General features: G+C 50.9%; 2 protein-coding genes across 4 annotated transcripts in view; one reads left to right on the top strand and one right to left on the bottom strand.

The window, feature by feature from the left end:
* MLXIPL (MLX interacting protein like) overlaps positions 1-2964 on the bottom strand; it is a 41947-nt gene extending 38983 nt beyond the window's left edge. Inside the window, exon 1 of the mRNA XM_061604762.1 lies at positions 2557-2964. Coding sequence (XP_061460746.1) covers positions 2557-2846 — 290 coding nt within the window. The 5' untranslated portion in view covers positions 2847-2964. The remainder of the gene's footprint in view (positions 1-2556) is intronic.
* Positions 2965-11393: 8429 nt separating this feature from the next.
* STX1A (syntaxin 1A) overlaps positions 11394-17510 on the top strand; it is a 52796-nt gene continuing 46679 nt past the window's right edge. For all 3 annotated transcript variants that reach the window (XR_009759883.1, XR_009759884.1, XM_061605268.1), the window contains exon 1: positions 11394-11515. Coding sequence is in view for 1 of the 3 variants with exons in the window: in XM_061605268.1 (XP_061461252.1) it covers positions 11486-11515 (30 nt within the window). In the remaining 2 variants the exon portion in view is untranslated. The remainder of the gene's footprint in view (positions 11516-17510) is intronic.

Raw genomic sequence — 17510 nt, 5'->3', positions numbered from 1 at the left:
CCCAATTATTTGTCTGTTTCGCAGTCCATGGTATCCGCAAAGCTCTCCTCCAACACCATATTTCAAATATAAGACTCAAAATATAAAGAGCAACCCAGGCTCTTAAGCCACAGGGAAGAGGCCTCTGCGTTACAAGCCTCTGCCAAGCCCCCCTCCAAACCTGCAGTGAGCTCTTCCTTCTCGATGCAAAGGCAGTCACAAGAAGAGACCCACCCACTCTACCGCCAGATGTAGGGAGAGAGAACAATTCACAAGGCTGGTTTGTAAGTGCCCAAGCTGGAGATGCTATCAGGGGCTGAACCTGGGAACATCTGCATGCCAAGTAGGCGCTCTGCCAGTGAGTTGCGGCCCTCCCCCTCGGGAGGGAAATGTGTATTTTAATGAGATCTTGAGGCAATATGCAAACTGAATTCATGGTTATCCTAATTTTGCAGTGCACTTCTCCAAACACACAACATGTACAAACCAAAAAATGCATACGTTGGAGGAAAGCGTGGAGGACAAGGTATATATTCGTTCCAACAACATACAAGAATGCATTCCCTTAGGGAAAATTGCTGGGGGGAAATGTGTGTATTGGGAAAAATTCACACAAAAATGCTGACGAATGTTCCTAAGTATTTTTTAAATTAAAAAAATGGCAAATTGTTGCAGAAATGCCAAGAGCTGAATTTAATATTGGAGGGGGAAATGAGAACCTGAAAAGGTCATTTATCCATCCCTGTATCACCACACTTAAATGTTTGCTGAACGTCAACAGCCATCGTCACAACCTCTTGTGGGAATGAAAAGCCATTAAGTTAAATTATGCACCAAGTGAAATTGCTGGCCAGATCTGAGCAGCCCAAGTTTCACTGTTCCAACGGAGAGGGGATCATTCATGTTCCTTTTGTCCCTTCCCTCCCTGGGAGTTCTTAGAATGGCAAACAGCAAAAGCATAAAAGGGCTTGGGGTTTTTTTTCCTGCAGCTCAGTGTTTCTGCCAAAGCAAAACCCAAATGGCTGTTTGGGGAGCAGCCGGCTGAACACCGCCAGGGTCCTTCCAGGGTTTCTCCAGGCCAGACCTGCCTGCACTGGGACCGCCCCGCTGCTCAAAGTAAACAGGACTTGAGAACACCATGTCCAGAAAGTCAACAGCCTGGGGAAGACTGTGCATTGTCCTCGCTCCTCTCCCTGCAGGAGACAGGCCTGCAATAGCAACATCCGCTCAGTCGGCTGTTAACAGGGGAAAGCTTGATAAGCAAGTGTCTTGCTGGAGTTGGCCCCAGAACTAATGGTGCAATAGCTCTCCCCAGTCACCCTAGCAGGCAGCAACAACAGGCTAAGCCCCCTTTTAGAGACAAGGAAACGTCCCCTAGTCATGTTGCAAGGGTGGTGCCCGGCTGAAACCAGGCTTTCCTGGGCTGCAGGCAGAGGGTGGCTTTTTCAAGGAAAGAAGCAGAAGTGGCTGATTGCGATGCACTCATGCAGGTGCAGGCAACTTTTGGCCTTCCAGGTGTTGCTGAACTGCCACTCCCATCAGCCCCAGCAGGCGTGGCCATCAGGCTGATGGGAGTTGTAGTGCAGCACCATCTGCAGGGGGCAAAAGTTCTCCACACCTGTGCAAACCCCACTTTTGCCTCTGAGCAATACACTTCCAAAACCTGTCAAAACCGCTTTTGACACAGGAAAAATGGGACAACAGCAAAGGCCCCCAAATTTTAGCTGGCCTTCGTAGCCAGCTGTGGTCACACACCCTTCCTCCTCTGTTCCCGAGGCCTGAGGCACACCCAGAAGACTCTGGGGAGGAGAGAGGTCAGTCCCATGGTCTGTGTCAGGTTTTGTCCATTCCTGACGGCAGCCATCCCAACATCCTGTGGCCATGAGTTCCACTAGTTAACCAAGCCTTACTTGAAGAAGTCCTTTGGGGCTCCCAGAGGAATCTTACTGCCCCCTGCTGGAGACAGGACACCCGGCTAAATGGGCTCACCTAGATGGGCTCTTCTTCTGCAGACTGACTGCAGATAATACTGAAAATTTTGGGGGGAAGAGGGGTGGTGGACTCCAAGACAAGTTTGCTTGCAAGCCCAGAAATCCTTCCCCCGTCCCATCGCGGTAGCCTCCCCACAGACTTTGGCTCTGAAAAACAACCCATCCACCTTCTGCAGCCACTTAAAAGTTTTGTAGTCTGTACATCCTAATCTTTCCCCTAGTCTGGGCCGTGGGGAGTTTCAGAAAGAGAAAAATATGCAGAGAAAGTTCAAACTTGGTTGAAAGCACAAGGGGGGGGCAGGGCGAAACACTTTCACACAAAGGAGTTGCCAGATAACACGGTCATGTTGAGCTTTTTGTTTACTGAGACCCCAACTCTCCCCGACATCGAAGGACCTCTGAGGCCGCCCACCTTCACAGCAGTTCCCTCTCCTGGACGAAGCTGGCATCCCAACAGAACTGCCCTTGGCCTCAGAGATTTCTGAGCAAAGGCAGGCTGGTGGGTGGACTGGGGTGGGGCGGGGAGCACCCCCTGCTCACCCCCCAAAGTTGACAGGGACTCAGCCACAGCTGGCCACAGACTCACCTGTAGGCCAGGCTCATGCACTCAAAGAGCCGCGTGAGGGTGGGGTCGATGCTCGGAGAATCGCGGGCTTCTGCCTCAGACGGGTGGTGGCGCCGGCGCGGCATGGCATCGCTGTGCGGAGAGGACACCATGAAGTGCCCGCTGTGGATCACTTGGGGGCAGGCAGGGTGGCCCGGGCCGGGGCCAGGGCCACTGGGGACCGGGCTGTCAGAATCCGAATCGGAGTCGTCTGCTGGTCCCATCTGTGGTTCCAGGTAAAGCGCAGAAGGGCCTGCCTGGATCGCTGCCATGGAGGGCAGAGTAGGGGGCCCTGGCTGTCAAGGACAGTGCCAGGCTCCCCTCTGCAATCTCAGCTCGTGCCACATGGGCACACCTTGCAATGCCACACCTTTGTTAGCAGGTGGAGCCTGCCACTGCTGTGCCTCCCGCCTGCCAGGCAGGACCATTTATAGATCAGCCTGAAGGGCTCCGCCTCCTGGTAGTGGGTGGACACACACACACACACACACACAAAGTTGTGGAGGGGGGATTAACCCCTTGTGTGCTGGATGTGTTCAAGAGGACAGCTCCCCAGGGATGAGCCACTGGAACCTCCAGCAAAGTTTGCCAGCTTTTGTAGCCAGCTGTGCCTCTTAGGGGTGGCCTCTGGTCTTCTGCCATTACCAGGAGACAGCACGTGGCTCCTAAAGAAGATTCACCCGGTGGTTTCTGCGTGTGAAACAGTGAGAAAAGGCAGCAGAGGGCAACAGGGTTTCGTCTCAGTCAGGGGGCCATTTCCCCCCTTGCCTGCTCCTTCCGCAATCTCTCCTCTGTTGTTCATTGGGGGTGGGGGGGAAAGACACCCCTTCACACACAGAGAGCACTGCCAATGAGCTGGCCCAACAGCCATTGTTTGCGTTGGCTGAGATCCTGGGCAGGGGAGAAAACGATCAACTGTGTTTACCCAGCCTTTAATGCATCCCCTCTCCCAGCGTTCCCTGCAAGCAAACAGAGATTAAGAGACAAAAATAAGCAAGGTGATAGCAACCCGTGTGCAACACAGCATGAATCGACAGAAAAAGCTGTGCCCCACCTTCCCCTGGCCCTCGGAGAGGGGGAACAAAAAGCACAACAGGAAAAGCTAGCAAAGGCTTCCTCCACTCTTTGCCAGTCTGAAGGAAGGCCACAGATGGCGCATGAGCTTCCACGCCCACGGGGGGGGGGGATGATGGTTAGGATCCTAGGAGGACCAGATTGCAAGAGAAGTTTGTGAGTCTTCAGAAATGGGGATCCCAGAGGTCCACCTTAAAGGGCTGTGTTTTTTTTTTTTACAATAATTTTTATTCAAATTTTCATAAAACATACAAAACAAAATCATAAAACATTTAAAGACAAAAAACAAAACAAAACAAAAATGATTAAACAAAAAATAAAATGTTGACTTCCCATTTGTCACAGATCAAATCAGTTATAGGTCTACAATATATAACAATCCTGTCTCTTAAATTATATTATAAAATCACTTTCCTCCAGTAGTAATCTTAATTAATCATCAAATCTCATAAACATTACTTTATTCTTGCCACAAAAAGTCAAAGAGAGGTTTCAATTCTTTAAGAAATATATCTATCAATTTTTCTCCAAATAAACATGTCGATTAATCCATCTCGTTAATAATAATAATAATCTTATTGTCATAACCATAGTCCAAATAAACGTATCGATTAATCCATCTCATCAAAATCTGTTAGGTCCAATAATTTCAATAGCCATTATTCCATTATCCCTATTAATTCCATCTTCCATCTTCAATAGTCCTGTTAAGTCCAGTAATTTCAGTGTCCAATCTTCCATTATCAGTATTCCATAATAATCTTGCTGTCATAGCCATAGTCATATAATAAGAGTCTGATGGGAATTTCCTCTATCCCAAATATTTTCTTGCCATCAATTCTGAATAAGTTGCTGAAATATTGTTGTAAAGTCATATCTCTGTTCTTCTTTTTTACAGAATGCACTGGCTCATCTCTTGAGAGTTTTTCCATTGTCACATGGCTGCAGTTAATTCCATAGATTTTCTCTATATCAAGCTCCATCACATCATTCCAGTCCAGAAGATTATCCAAGCCATTGATAACTTTATCTCTAATATCTTCATTAATTTCTTCAAAGATAACGTTAAATTCCAAACAGTAGATTTTATTTCTAATATCCATAAACTCCAGATCTTTTTCCAATTCCACATTTGTTCCAATCTCCAGGGCTTGTATCTTCCCTTTATTTTTTCTTTTCTCATCTCTGATCTCATTCTCCTCTCTCACAGGATCCCCTATTTCTTTAAGCTCCTGCGTCATTTTGCTCAGTTCCATTTTCAGCTCCTTACTGCCCTGTCGCAGGGTTTGTTTCGTTATCTCAATCTCATCCATTACTTAAAGGGGTGTTTTTGACGGCAAACACAGTGCAGATTCTTAAGCACTTTGTACATAGAAATGTTTTCTGGGATTGCATCCTATCCTGGAATGTAGGAAGAGGAAAGCAGGAAGGAGTACTGAATAGCTCGAGCAAGCCCTGGCCGAAATGGCTCTGGGAACAGGCAGGGGTGGGAGGAGGGAGTCCCTGCTAGACCTCCAACTGTGACAAACAGCAAGGCCCTGGTTGGAAACACTTTTTAAAAAGAGTGTTTGTACTTAGTTCTTCAAGCAAAAAGGCTCCCAGACAACCCCCACCTGCAGGCTTGCAATTTGGAAGACATGACACAAAAGGAAAAGGGGGATGAGGAGGGATGAGGAAAAAAGCAATTCTCAGTTCTTAAAGTTAAAAAAAAGTATCATGATCTTGGAGACAGTTCAGGGAGAAGAGGAGCCTGCAGGGGCTGGTCCATCAACAGAAATGGCAGAACCACAAGACAAGGGGGTTGTGGACAGCAAGAGCACCCAGACACAAAGTAACAAGCCATAGGGAGACTAAGGCGAAGTCTCTAGCAGTATTGTTTACAGGAAGTGGCTGGTGGTGCTGCCTAGCAGTGGGATCTTGAGAGATCTGTGCTAGAGCTGGTGAGAGAACAAATAAAAATGAGGATCCTGACTGGAGGGACCTGACAGGAGGAGGTCTGAGGTGGGATCCTCACAGGGGGCAATAGCCCTTCCTTGCTGTTGGCTGTCCAGCAACTGGCAATCCACAGGGAGACTGCCTTGGCACCTGGAGGTTCCATCTAGCCATCCATGGCTGGCCCTCTCCCAGGATTTGTCACACAACCCCCTTGAAAAGCCATTGTGCGGGGCCAGCTGTTGTGGTGGCAAGCCCCGCAAACCCACTATGAGCCAAGCAGAGAAATGCTGTGTCATTTGGGGGTGGATGGCTAGGGCAGGGAGGGGGGTGTTGGTGGAGAAAAACAGATGGCAAGCGGAGGCACAAAGGAGAGTGCGGGGGGAGGGGGCAGTCCTTCCAAGCAGCTGCGGGGGTGTGAAAGTCAAAAGGGAGCTTCCTTTGTCAGGCAGGCGAAAGGCCTTGTCACCCTGACAAGGGCGGGCGCCAGAGGAGCCTTCCCTGACAGGCAGGGCACGCGCCGAGCTGCAGGCCTGTCATTACGGGTGGCGTTGCCATGACATCCCGTGGAAATGGACCCCCCAGCGAGGCCTGGGGGTTGCGTCAGCAGGACGCAAGACGCAGGCCTCGGCAAAAGGCCAGGCTTAAAAATACACTCCCTGGCACCAATGGGTGGGTGCCTTTCCCTGCCCCCCTCCAATGCCCTGGGCGTGGGTCTCCAGGGGGCGGTGATCAAATCAGACCAGCCTCCTGGGCCGCACAGCTCAGAGCCGGCTGGGGTCTCAAATGGGGCCTGCAAAAGGTTGGAGAAGGTAGAGCATTGGGTTGCAACTTTTGGCCCATGAGGCCGTTTGGGGCAAGCCACACACACCTACCCTACCATATGTGACTCCAGGTGTGTAGCAGGTAAGGGCAGGGCTGGGCCGGAAAAGGCTTTGCAGGCACAGCGGATTGCTGGGCGCGTGTGAATTGCAGCAGGGAACCCTTAGCAAAGCCCATGCAGAGAGCTCCTCACATGCCAAGCAGAGGACTTGCCAAGCCGGCTGGGCTCTATGCGCAGGGCTGCCCCAGTGCCTGGCAAGCCGCTGTGCAAGCCACTTTGCCTTAGGTGACGGCAGGGAGACAATCGGGTGCTCCCAAGTCCAGGGACAGCCCAATCATTTGCAAGCCACAGGTTTGGGGTTCCCGTGAAAAAGGGAAAGTGCCTGGGGATGATTTAGCAACTGAAAGTGCCAACTGAAGCATGTTTACTCAGAACTTAAGTGCCACCAAGCCCCACGAGACCATGATCACATTCACACCACAGATTACCCCACCATTACTCCACTTGAAACAATCATGGCTTTCCCCCAAAGACTCCAGGGAAGTGCAGATTGTGAAGGGGGCTGCTGAGAGTTGATTTGTCCATTCCTACCCCTGCCCGATCACTTTCATCCTTAGGAGAGACTCTTGGTCCTACTGGATGCTCCCGAGGTTTGCCTTATGTCCACTAAGCACAGGGCCTTAAGTGTGGTTGCACCTGCCCTTTGGAATGCGCTCCCAATGAACATCAAGCAGCTATCTACAACACTGGCATTTAGGCACTTGCCTTCTTAAAACTCCTCTGTTCTCCCAGGCTTTCCCTGAGGGATGATGCACCTACGCCAATGTATTAAGGCTGATTTACTTGGTTGTGGTGTATTCTGTACATGTTTTATGGATGTAATTTTATTGTTGAGTTCATGCCATTCACTGCCATTACATTATTTTTTCTTAATGCGGGCAGTCTAGAAATGTTTGCAAATAAATGAAATAAGGGCGTGTTTAGAATTGCAGCCTAGAAAGTGAAACCGAAATAAACACATAATTGTTCCTCTCTTTACTGCTTCTTCCACTTCTCTGTTGCGTACTGCATTCATGCCTGTAATTCTGCTGCAAAAGGCCATCCACACAGATGGCGTAATAACAACAGACATTTGTTGATTGTTTTTAATGCTGTGTTTTAAAATTGTACTCCGCCCTGAGACCATTGGATGAAGGGGAGGGAATAAATGCTTGTTTGTTTGTTTTGCAATCAAAGAAAGAAAGAAAGAAAGAAAGGCAAACGTGCAATTGAAATGTGGAACCCATGCTACATTTCTGAGGTTGTAACATCCTCAGATTCTACTGCACACAAGTAGATTGCCAGATTTCTTTTATTTTTCTGATGGGGTCTTGGGCTTTTATCAGCTGCATATTAACAGCAAAAATCATTTGATGCAGCCTTTCCCAACATGGGAGTGACACTCTCTCGGAATGGAAGGAACCAGCCAACAACACCAGAAACTAATTCTTGCACAGGAGGTTAAAAGCTTCAGCATGCTACTGTTAAGGACACAGGAGCCCTGCCAGGAAAAGAAGGCAGGAACCCTGTGCATGAGAGAGGGTGCTATCCCACCGGCAGAAAGGAAAGACAGGCCATCAGCACCCAGAGGAGGCCGGTGCATTAGGGTGAGTGGGGCACTGCCCCACCAGCTTCTGCCAGCCCCCACCTGCCTGCCTTCTTTCTTACAGACAACCAGCCCAGGGGTGGCCCTGCCTGCCAGCTCCTCCCGCTTCACTCTCAACGTTGCCCTTGCAGAACTCGGCAGGGAGGAGAAGGAGGAGGAGGATGGGAGCGAAACTAGAACGAGTTGCCTCTGCCTGTCATTGGCTCTGGCTTGGCCTACCGTGGGGCTCCCTCCTTTCTGCCCCATCAGTCCCAACAGGCACCACTGTCAGCAACATTATACCATGGAGGGTAGTCTTGGATGACCCACGAAAGAGGGAGGGGAGCTACTGGGAAAGGTAAACCTCCCTTGCACAGTAGCTAGGAGGATGGAAGGGATAAAGGCTGCAAATCACTGAGTACACTGGGGGGGGGATGCTAATAACTAAACAGTGGTTAACGATTAGATTATTTGGATGGATTCCGCAGGGCAGGTTGCTCTACTCTCTGTGGTCAGAAGGTGGCAGAATACCCGAGCACATCTTTCACATTGTCCTCATCTTCCTTCAAAGCCCCTCCCCAGCAAAACCCCCAGGCTCTGGGAACCATTCTAGGACTTTTGCACTCATGGAAACAGTCAGGTGCTGGGTTGCCAATTTCCCAACCAGCCACTGTAGCTGTGCCTTTAACACAGCAACATCAGCACAGGGACGCTATCGTCACATGCTGTTTCTGCACAAGAAACTGATATTTAAAAGCAGAGAGGCAGGGCAGGCTTTTTCTGGTCAGTTGGCAACCCTAGTCGTGCGAGTGGCCCATCACCAGCCAGCAACCTACATACCTTTAATTGTTCACGATGTGCTGGTCTGTGGCATGCAACCATTTGATCCTTGAAGGCAATGAGCCAAACAGCGCAGTCAGATGCCCATTTCAGAAATCCATGCATCCTAGGCAGCCTGCCTCCCAGCATGTGCAGTTCTTTTCAGCTGAGAGGAACAAGATTGTTTTGCAAAGGCAGATTCTAGCAACACAGCACCTCTGAGCATCTGAAGAGTACCGTTTCCCTTGTGGCTGGACACAGGCTTCATATATAAACCGAGAGTAGGGAGGGATGAGCACAGGGCATCCTGGCTAGCAAGTGAGACTGGCCAAATGCAGGGGGGGGGGAGGTTGGGCTGGAGACAGATTGCTTTAAACAGCCATAGGAATTTAGCAGCAGCGTCAAGCTTTCCCAGGCATGGAAAAGGTCCCCCGTGGGATGTTAGAGAAGGTGCGTCTGCCAATATGAGTCTCCCTGAAACTTAAAATCAGCTGCCCAATCACCCTCTTCTTTGGATGCCAGACTAGTGCCCACAACAGCCTTTTAGTCAGCCACCCCCGTAGCTCTAGGATGCCGTTTGCCAGCTGGCTGTTAACCACACACACACCCCTTATGTTGTTCTGCCTTGCCTTTGGGAGACAATGCCTGGGGGATTTGCTGGGGGCGTGTGCCTTTTCTGGTATTCCTTGTGGTGTGGAGATTTGAATTGATTTAAAACCGCAAGGGGGGCATCTGCTTTGCATGCAAAAGGCCACAGGTTCAGTCCCCAATGGCAGCATCTCCAAGCAGGGCTGGGAAAGTCCCCCGCCTGATATCCTGCAGAGCCAACTATCAGTCGGTGTGGACAATGCTGAACTAGATGGGCCAGCGGCCTGGCTTTTTATTGACCGCAGTGCCCGTGAACGGCCTCGACTGTGTGATTAAAAGGCAGCATAAGAATCCCATGAATAACTAAACGGCCCCGGAGCAAGAGGTGCATGGCCTCCTCTCTGCCGCTCCGCCTGACGGGTGACAAGTCACTTGCGGTAGAGCCACACCGGACTTGTAAAGTATCTTTAAAGCGCAAGACTTCCCCCAAAGGATTCTGGGAATGGTGGTTTTCTCCTCACAGAGCTACAACTTCCCAGCTCCCTTAACAAACTACAGTTGCCAGTATTCTTTGCTGCTGTGCCGTTGTATATATGATTATCATTATGTTTGTCATTTTCCTCGCAAAGCAACCCAAAGCAACTCACAAAAATACAACACCAAAACAAATTGTAACAAACAAGCCCAGTTAAAAACAATGCAATGACCTGAAAACACCTCCACAGGATGCACATCGGAAGACGATTTCCCTCTGTAGAGTCACATCCTCATAGCTCAGTGCAGAGCCCAGTCCAACGCAGGATTCCTACACTGAGAAGGGGGCTGGATTAGATGGCCTTAAAGGCCCCTTCCAGCTCTACGATTCTCATCATATCCCGGCAGGTGTTCCGTGTGGCTGCCTTCCTTCCCGGAAAGTGTGCGCAGGATTAGGGCTAGTGAAGGCGCTTACTCAAAAGTCAGCCCCACTGAAGTTAAGGAGGCTGTCTGAAGTTAGGAGGCCTGAGACTGGTGCAGTCACATCAGTGAAATGTTTACCCAGAAGTAAAACCCTTGGCATTCCCTGGGTCTTGCTCTCAGGAAAGCACACACACGATCTCAGGATCGCAGCATGAGGCTCTCTCTCCACTCACGGCTCCCAGCCACTGGTTTTCAGAGGCTAAATGCCGCCAACAGAGGAGGAAAAGGATAGCCATCTTGGCTGGTAGCCATGACTGATTATCCTCCATTAATTTGTCTAACCCACTTTTAAAGGGATCCAACTTGTGGGGCCCTCACGCCCCCTTGAGGAAGCAAATACCAGAATTTAACTATGCCCTGCCTGAAGGACTTTCATGCCCCCTTTTTAGTGCTTTAACACCCCCCAAAAAAGCCCAACAATGTCATCTCCCAACCTTCAGCTTGATGGGATAGCCTCAGTTGGGTTCTAGTATTATGGGAGGTCTCTCTCGCCCTTTTCCCTTGTATATTTTATGCACCTCTACACTGCCGCTTGTAGAGGAGGAGCCGGCGATGACCGTGCCTCTGAGCACGTCCGGAGTGCCGGCGCCGCGCAGCCGGGGAATTGCCTGCAGATGCGCGTCTAGGAACGCGGCGCGGTAACATCGGATGCCGCTTTGCGCCGAGTCAGACCCTTGGTCCATCTAGCTTAGTGAGCCTACTCTGACTGGCAGCGGCTCTGCAGGGTTTCAGGCAGGGACTCTTGTTCCCAGCCCTGGCTGGAGGTGCCTCCGTTGGAGACTGAGCCTGGGACCTTGTGCATGCAAAGCGGGGCTCCAACCACTGAGCACGGCCCTTCTAGGCTTGGAGCGCCCCTTGCAGGCGGCGCCCGTAGGGGTGGGTGGTGGCCGCGCGGATGCGGAGGGAGGCGAGGCGAGGCGAGGGAGGCGGAGGCGGAGGCGGAGGCGGGGTGGGCGGACAAACAGACGGCCGCTCCCTCCTTCCCTCCCTCCCGCGCATGTGCCGCCCCCCCCCCGCCAGCTGCCGCTCCTCCTTCTCCTCCCTCAATCGCGGCCGCCGCCGGAGAGCCGAGCAGCGAACGCGGAGCCGGAGCCATGAAGGATCGGACGCAGGAGCTGCGCACGGTGAGGGAGGCCCCGTCGGAAAAGGGAAGGAAGGGAGGGAGGACGGGCTGGCGGGCGGGCGGGGGGAGCGCAGCGCAGCCTCCCCCCAAGCCTCCCCCCAAAGCCTCCCCCCAATATAGGGCCAGGAGGGAGGGGTCCCCTCTCCCCCCTTCTCCCCCCCTCCCTTTGAAGCCGGACGGACGCCCCGTCGAAAGGGGAGCCAGCAAAAGAACTGGGGGGGTGGAATTGGCTTGGGGTGAGTTGGGGGGGGTCTCCTCCGTTTCAGACGCTGGTACCCATCTACCGGGCTGCTTGTAGGAAACTGGGCGGAGGGGGGTCGTGGAGCATTTTGCCCCTCTCCCAACTCTACCGGACGCGGGGGGAGTGGACTGTAAAGAAAACCAGGGCTGGGGAGGAAAAGACTATCACCCCGCGCGCCCTCCCTTCTGCATCTCCTTAGAGGGATCCTGTTGATCAGGTGGGGAGAGTGGAAAGGGATTGGGGTCTGGGTGGAGAGGTTGCCCCACATTGCCGCAGCAAGAGGTGGGCTTTGCTACTCTCCTGTGGGTGGACCTGAAAAAAGGGAGGGGGATGCGACCCCTGGAGATGGGGAAGGCCGGACGAGGCAAAAGATCATGTAGCAGAGTTCCCCCCCCCAAATTCAAATCTTCTTGGTATGGGTAGGGTGGCTCCAAGGAGTGTGGGGCTGGCACGCAGCTCTGGGCCATGCAGCATAATAGGGGAGAGGTGGCCTCTGAGTATATGCAGAGGGCGTTCTGTATCCATCTGGGGTTTGGGGGTGGGCCACCCTCTGTGGGGTGCCCCCATTGGGCGCAGCAGGCAGAAGGGGAAAGAGGGCTTAATTAAAAGTCTGGCTGAGGGTCTGGAGGGACTCTTCTTTGCCCCCCTGCTCGGAAAACAAGTCCCTGCTGTGTGCTGGGAGGCTTTGCCCACAGGAAAGCACGCCCAGGATTGCAGCCTTAATCTGGCTATTTTTAACTGAGGACTCTGCTCAGATTTTGCCTGCTTGTTCCAAGCGGCCAATTGTATAATTGTTTAGCTAATGTTTGTTGTTGTTGAAGGCTGTAACTTTTCTGAATGAAAAGGAGACATTCGTGGTAGGTTGTTTTCTGTTTGCCGCTGCCCAGGACAGATTAATTTTCTCTCTGTTCTTTTTGCCTCTGGCAAACTCAAGCATTTCCGATGGGTGCCTTTTTGTCCCGGACTGCCTAAAGAACCCTACTTGAGCATATGCAGAGGGCACTGTTCACCCAGGGAGCAATTGCAGTCCTGTCCACAACTCTGGCAGCTGTTCTCTGCCCTTGTTGGACCTGTAATTCTGAGGGGGGGACATCTGTGGTCCTCCAGACCTTGTCGGACTCCAACTCCCATCTACCATCCCTGTCGGTGACCAGGAATGATGGGAGTTGTAGTCCATTGACATCTGGAAGGCTCCAGATGTCCTCCCTGCCCCCGCTGTAATTATTAACACAGTAGCCTCTCCAGACATTCAGAGGTCTGTATTTCTCTGCGTGCTTGAGGTCTAGCACCTTAGAAGACAACTGTTGAGCAAGCCACACTTGTTGCCTAACACTCCTTGATAATCTGATGGCTACCTTATTATGAGGGGGGGTGTTTAAGGAGGCGGGTGGTCTGGGGATTGATTAGGGTCCTTGCTGCTTCCCTGGAGAAGCTGCCTGTTGAGCGGAAGCCTCCCCCCCATGTAGGGTAATCCCCCCTCCATTACAGCAGTCCTGGCAATTGCAGGGTTACTTGCATTATGATGGCCTGGCGCCTGCAGAAGGTCACCGGTCCAGTTCCCAACAGCACCTCGTGGTCTGGCTAGGAAAGGCTCCTGCCTGACACTTTGGAGAGCTGCTGCTGCTGGTCAGTGCAGGCGAAGGATGGGAAGCATCCGTGGTCCTCCAGATGTTTGGGGCTGCGATTCCATCAGCCCCAGTTTCCCCCTTTGTGATGTAGATGGCGCTGGCCTCTGTGGTCCAGGGTAAGGCAGCCCCCTCTGTTCCAGCAGCGGCGGCCACATCCCAGGGGCCAAAGAACCTTCCACTCAAGATGCTTTTCCAGCTGGCTGGAGTGAAACCCAGCACTCCCTTGTGAATCTGGAACGGGAAGAGGTCTCTCTGGAGCAGAGTGCATTGTCCTCTTCCACCGGATCACCAATAGCCAACCCACCAACACTCCAGGGATTAGATAGCAGGGTGTTCTCTTACGGATGCCAACGGCATCTTCTAAAGCAGGCCTAGGGAACCTGTTTGCTCCCCACCTTTTGATGTTGCTGTGGCCTGACAGAGGTGTAGTTGTTTAGGGTCTCAGGGGGTCTTAGATTTACCGCTTACCTCTTTGGAGCAGGGTCCCCATGTCTCTAGCATCCTTTGAGCCAATCAGTATGAAAGGGGTGGTGCTAGCCACTGAAAAGTATCTTCTAACATGCTTCCTAGGCTTGTACTGCTGATTGTAGCCAATCAGAGTGAAAGGATGTGAGTCAGAAACTGAGAAGACTCTTCTCAGTAGCTAACACTCCCCTATCATGCTTATTGGCTCCTAGGGGTGTCTGTTGCTGTGGGAGAAGGCATTAGCAGTGATCTCATTCTCAACCCAGCAGCAAAAAAAGGGGGGTTGGCTGTGACTATCAAGAAGGGACCCTGCGCTTCTGAATTTGCCACTACACTCCTGTGTGCTGAGCACTGATGGTGATGTGAGAGGCAAAGGGGCCGTTTGGCGATATAATGTCGCACTCTGTTTTTAACTGGAAGGAAGCGAGAGGAAAGAAAGCAAAGGGAGCCGTTGCAGCCTTTGATCTCTCGCAATGTCTACTTCCATCGCAGGAATGAGGCAGGCGTAAGCCACTCCTTGACCCCCAGATTCCCTTCTCTTGGAGGCTCGACAGAATCTGAGCCTGTGCATAGGGGAGGGGGAGAAATTTGGTTTAGTTCACACTTAAAGATGAACCTACCTTTGCGCAGACCGTAGCACGCTTTGAAATTTGCACTTCCTGGAATCTTGCAGCGCAGTTCTCTGGACAAGTAATATGTGCAAAAATGCATATGAGGCAAAACTTGCGTATGAAAATGTGCATGTCAGGAGAAAGTTGCACTAAAACGCTGGTGGGTTGTCATGAGGACTTCTTCCAAAAAAAAATTGCCAAGGAATGGGGAGAACGGAACTTAAGGCCACTGAGAGAGCCTGAAATTCGCCATCCGTGCCGGTGGTGCATCAGGTGCTGTGCGTGAAGCGTGGCCCGTTTGTGTGTGGCCACGAATGATGAAGGTGGCTTAACTGTTGCAATAGAGGGGGGGGCTGATTGTCTAACTTGCTGCTCACCCCCTCAAGGCTTTGGGATGGGGTAGAAAATGAACAGCGTCAATTCCCAAAGGCTTACAGAAGGAGAACTTGAGTGCAGAATGGTTGTCCTTGTCCTCTTCTCCTTGCCATGTTGCCTGGGAAGTGCCTACGGAATCGGAAAGATGCGCAGGGCTGGTGCTTCCCACGTGGGCCCCACAGAGCCTGGCTGTTGCATTTGGGGAAGTCCATCCTGCATAGCTGGACTGTGCATCTCCAGACGCCCGCCATTGTTTGCTAACTTCCCCCTTTCCTTCAGCCAAAGAAGTCAGAGGACCGAGTGGCGAGGCAGCAAGTGCTTCTGCCTTGAATACTCTGAATCTGTCAGTCTTCCCCAAGCTGGTGCCCTCCAGATGATCTGGACACCAACCATGGCCTTCTGGTGCTAGGAGTGATGGGGACATGGCCATGCTAGCTGGGGCTGATGGGAGTTGTAGTCCAAGACATCTGGAGGGCGCCAGCTTGGGGATGGCTGGTTTGCACAGTTGCTCTGAAGTCTGGGCAGCTTGTGCCCAGCACACAGGGCTTATCAACCCAGCCTGTGGCTGTGCCAAGGGCCATAGCTCAGTGGCAGAGCAACTGCTTTGAATGCAGAAGGTCCCAGGTTCAAAGCCTGATATCTCCAAGTGCCCCTGGGAAAAGACTCCTGCCTGAAACCCTGGGATGCTGCTGCCAGTCAGTGTTGGCAATACTGGGCAGGTGTGCAAATAGTCTGATGTAGTATAAGGCAGCTTCCTCTTCGTATGTGCTGGGGAGGTATTGTTTGCAGTTAACCAGCGGTCATTTCGGTGCTATTTATTTTATTTTAATTTAACACTTTAACTTCCATCACAAAGGGGCTAACAATCTCATAGTGGCTTACTGTAGAGATTTGAAGGCCTGGGGGGTGGAACTGGAAAAATTTGGGGGGCTGAGACTGTTTTTTCTGTCCCCCCCCCTCCCTGGGTTTTACCAGTTTTTTTTTTCATTTTTGTAAAAGCTTCAGGGGGGGAAACAGAAAACCCATTAAAAAAAAAATCTTTTCCCCCTGGGCTTTCACATGTCTAGCTTACAGACTTCAGCTTGTAAGTTCCTTGGGGCAGGGTCTGCCTGACTTGCTTACGCCTTGCTCTGTAAAGGTCAGGTTGAAGTGTTTTGCATGGATTTCACTTTGCAAGGGCGAGGAGATGAGTTGGGGAAGGAGAGAATATGCTAGAGGTTGATCAGATTTTGAATCTTGTCGAGAGAATGGGTAGAAAGGGTTCCCCGCTTCTCTCTACGCTCAGGATCATCTGGTGAAATCAATTGGCTTTGTATGCAGAAGGTCCTAAGATCAATCCCCGGCCTCTCCTGTTGTTTATTTGTTGCCTTCCACACACGCAATGTACAAGCTTCAATTAAAAACAGCTTAAAAACAGGTATAACTGGCCGGGTACTAGCAATGGATGGATCTGTCAATTTCGGTTCTCAGTTTCTCTCATTTTTCCAGTCTTAAATTCAGTTCTCCATAATTCTGCAGCAATTTGTGATTTTTTTTTAAATCCTTATGAAAATTCTCCAGCATTTTAGCGCAAATTTTTCTACTAAACACATTTCCGTAGGCAGTTTTGACTAATGTACACATTATATATACACATTAATGTACACAAATTGCAAGCCATTTCTCATCATGGAATGCATTTTTGCTTGCTATTTCACGTATGTACTCATTTGTCAGCACTCTTTCCCCTAATATATGCATTTTTGTAAGCATTGTTTCGTTAGAGGACTGCTTCACAAAAATTGGATAAGTGCGACTTTTGAAGGATTTTATTATTATTATTAGTAATTTCATGTATACGCTGCCTTTCTTTTCATCATAGAAACCCAAGGTGGTTTACAAAAGGTTCCCAGGCGGTCTCCCATCCAGGCACTGACCAGACCTGACCGGGTGCCAGCCTCATGTGCCTTCAGACCATCGCCTGGGACCATAGGATAGCTATGTTTTGGTTCTCATACTTTTTGGAAAGTGTGAATTTGATAGATTTGGCTTGAAATATAAACTGAATCAAATTTCTCACGTGTTGCTAGAAGATTTGGATTATGAATCCCATCCACCCCAGCCAGACCTGTGGCCCTCCAGATGTTGCTGGATTGCAGCTCCCATTGGCCCCAGCAAGCCTGGCCAATGGCTAGAGGTGATGAAGAGAGCTGTAGGTTCCCCGCACCTGCTGTATGTGATGGTGGGGCAGATGAGGGCACGGCTGTGCTGACCAGTGGCCAAAAAGGGTAAGGCCAAAACAACTGGAGGGTGCCAGGTTGGGGAAGACAGAGGATCTCTGGTATTGCGGCCCCTTGAGAGCCGCTGCTGGAAGAGACCATTCTTGGCTCGATGGCCTGCCTTTGTGCAGAGTGTCGCTCCCTTGCAGAAGCTGTTTTTTTAAAAAGGGGTCAGGCAAGTTCAAAGGGGATCAATCTGTCAAAAAACCCCAGAAGAACCAGAGGGGAATTAATAGGCTGACAGTGATTTAAGGACAGTGTCATGTGGATGTCCGGTAAAAAAATAAGTGAATGAAGCATGAAAATTCCACACTAAACACCTGATGGTGGAAGCCCCCCAAGACCGTTCCTTACTTCCAGTGTAAAGCTGATGAAGTTTTATGCATTGATTTGATTGTTTAGATTTGGATGGTTGTTG

Source organism: Rhineura floridana, chromosome 21 (genome assembly GCF_030035675.1).
Source record: "Rhineura floridana isolate rRhiFlo1 chromosome 21, rRhiFlo1.hap2, whole genome shotgun sequence".
Lineage (NCBI taxonomy): Eukaryota > Metazoa > Chordata > Lepidosauria > Squamata > Rhineuridae > Rhineura > Rhineura floridana.
This window is presented reverse-complemented; position numbering and strand designations above follow the sequence as displayed.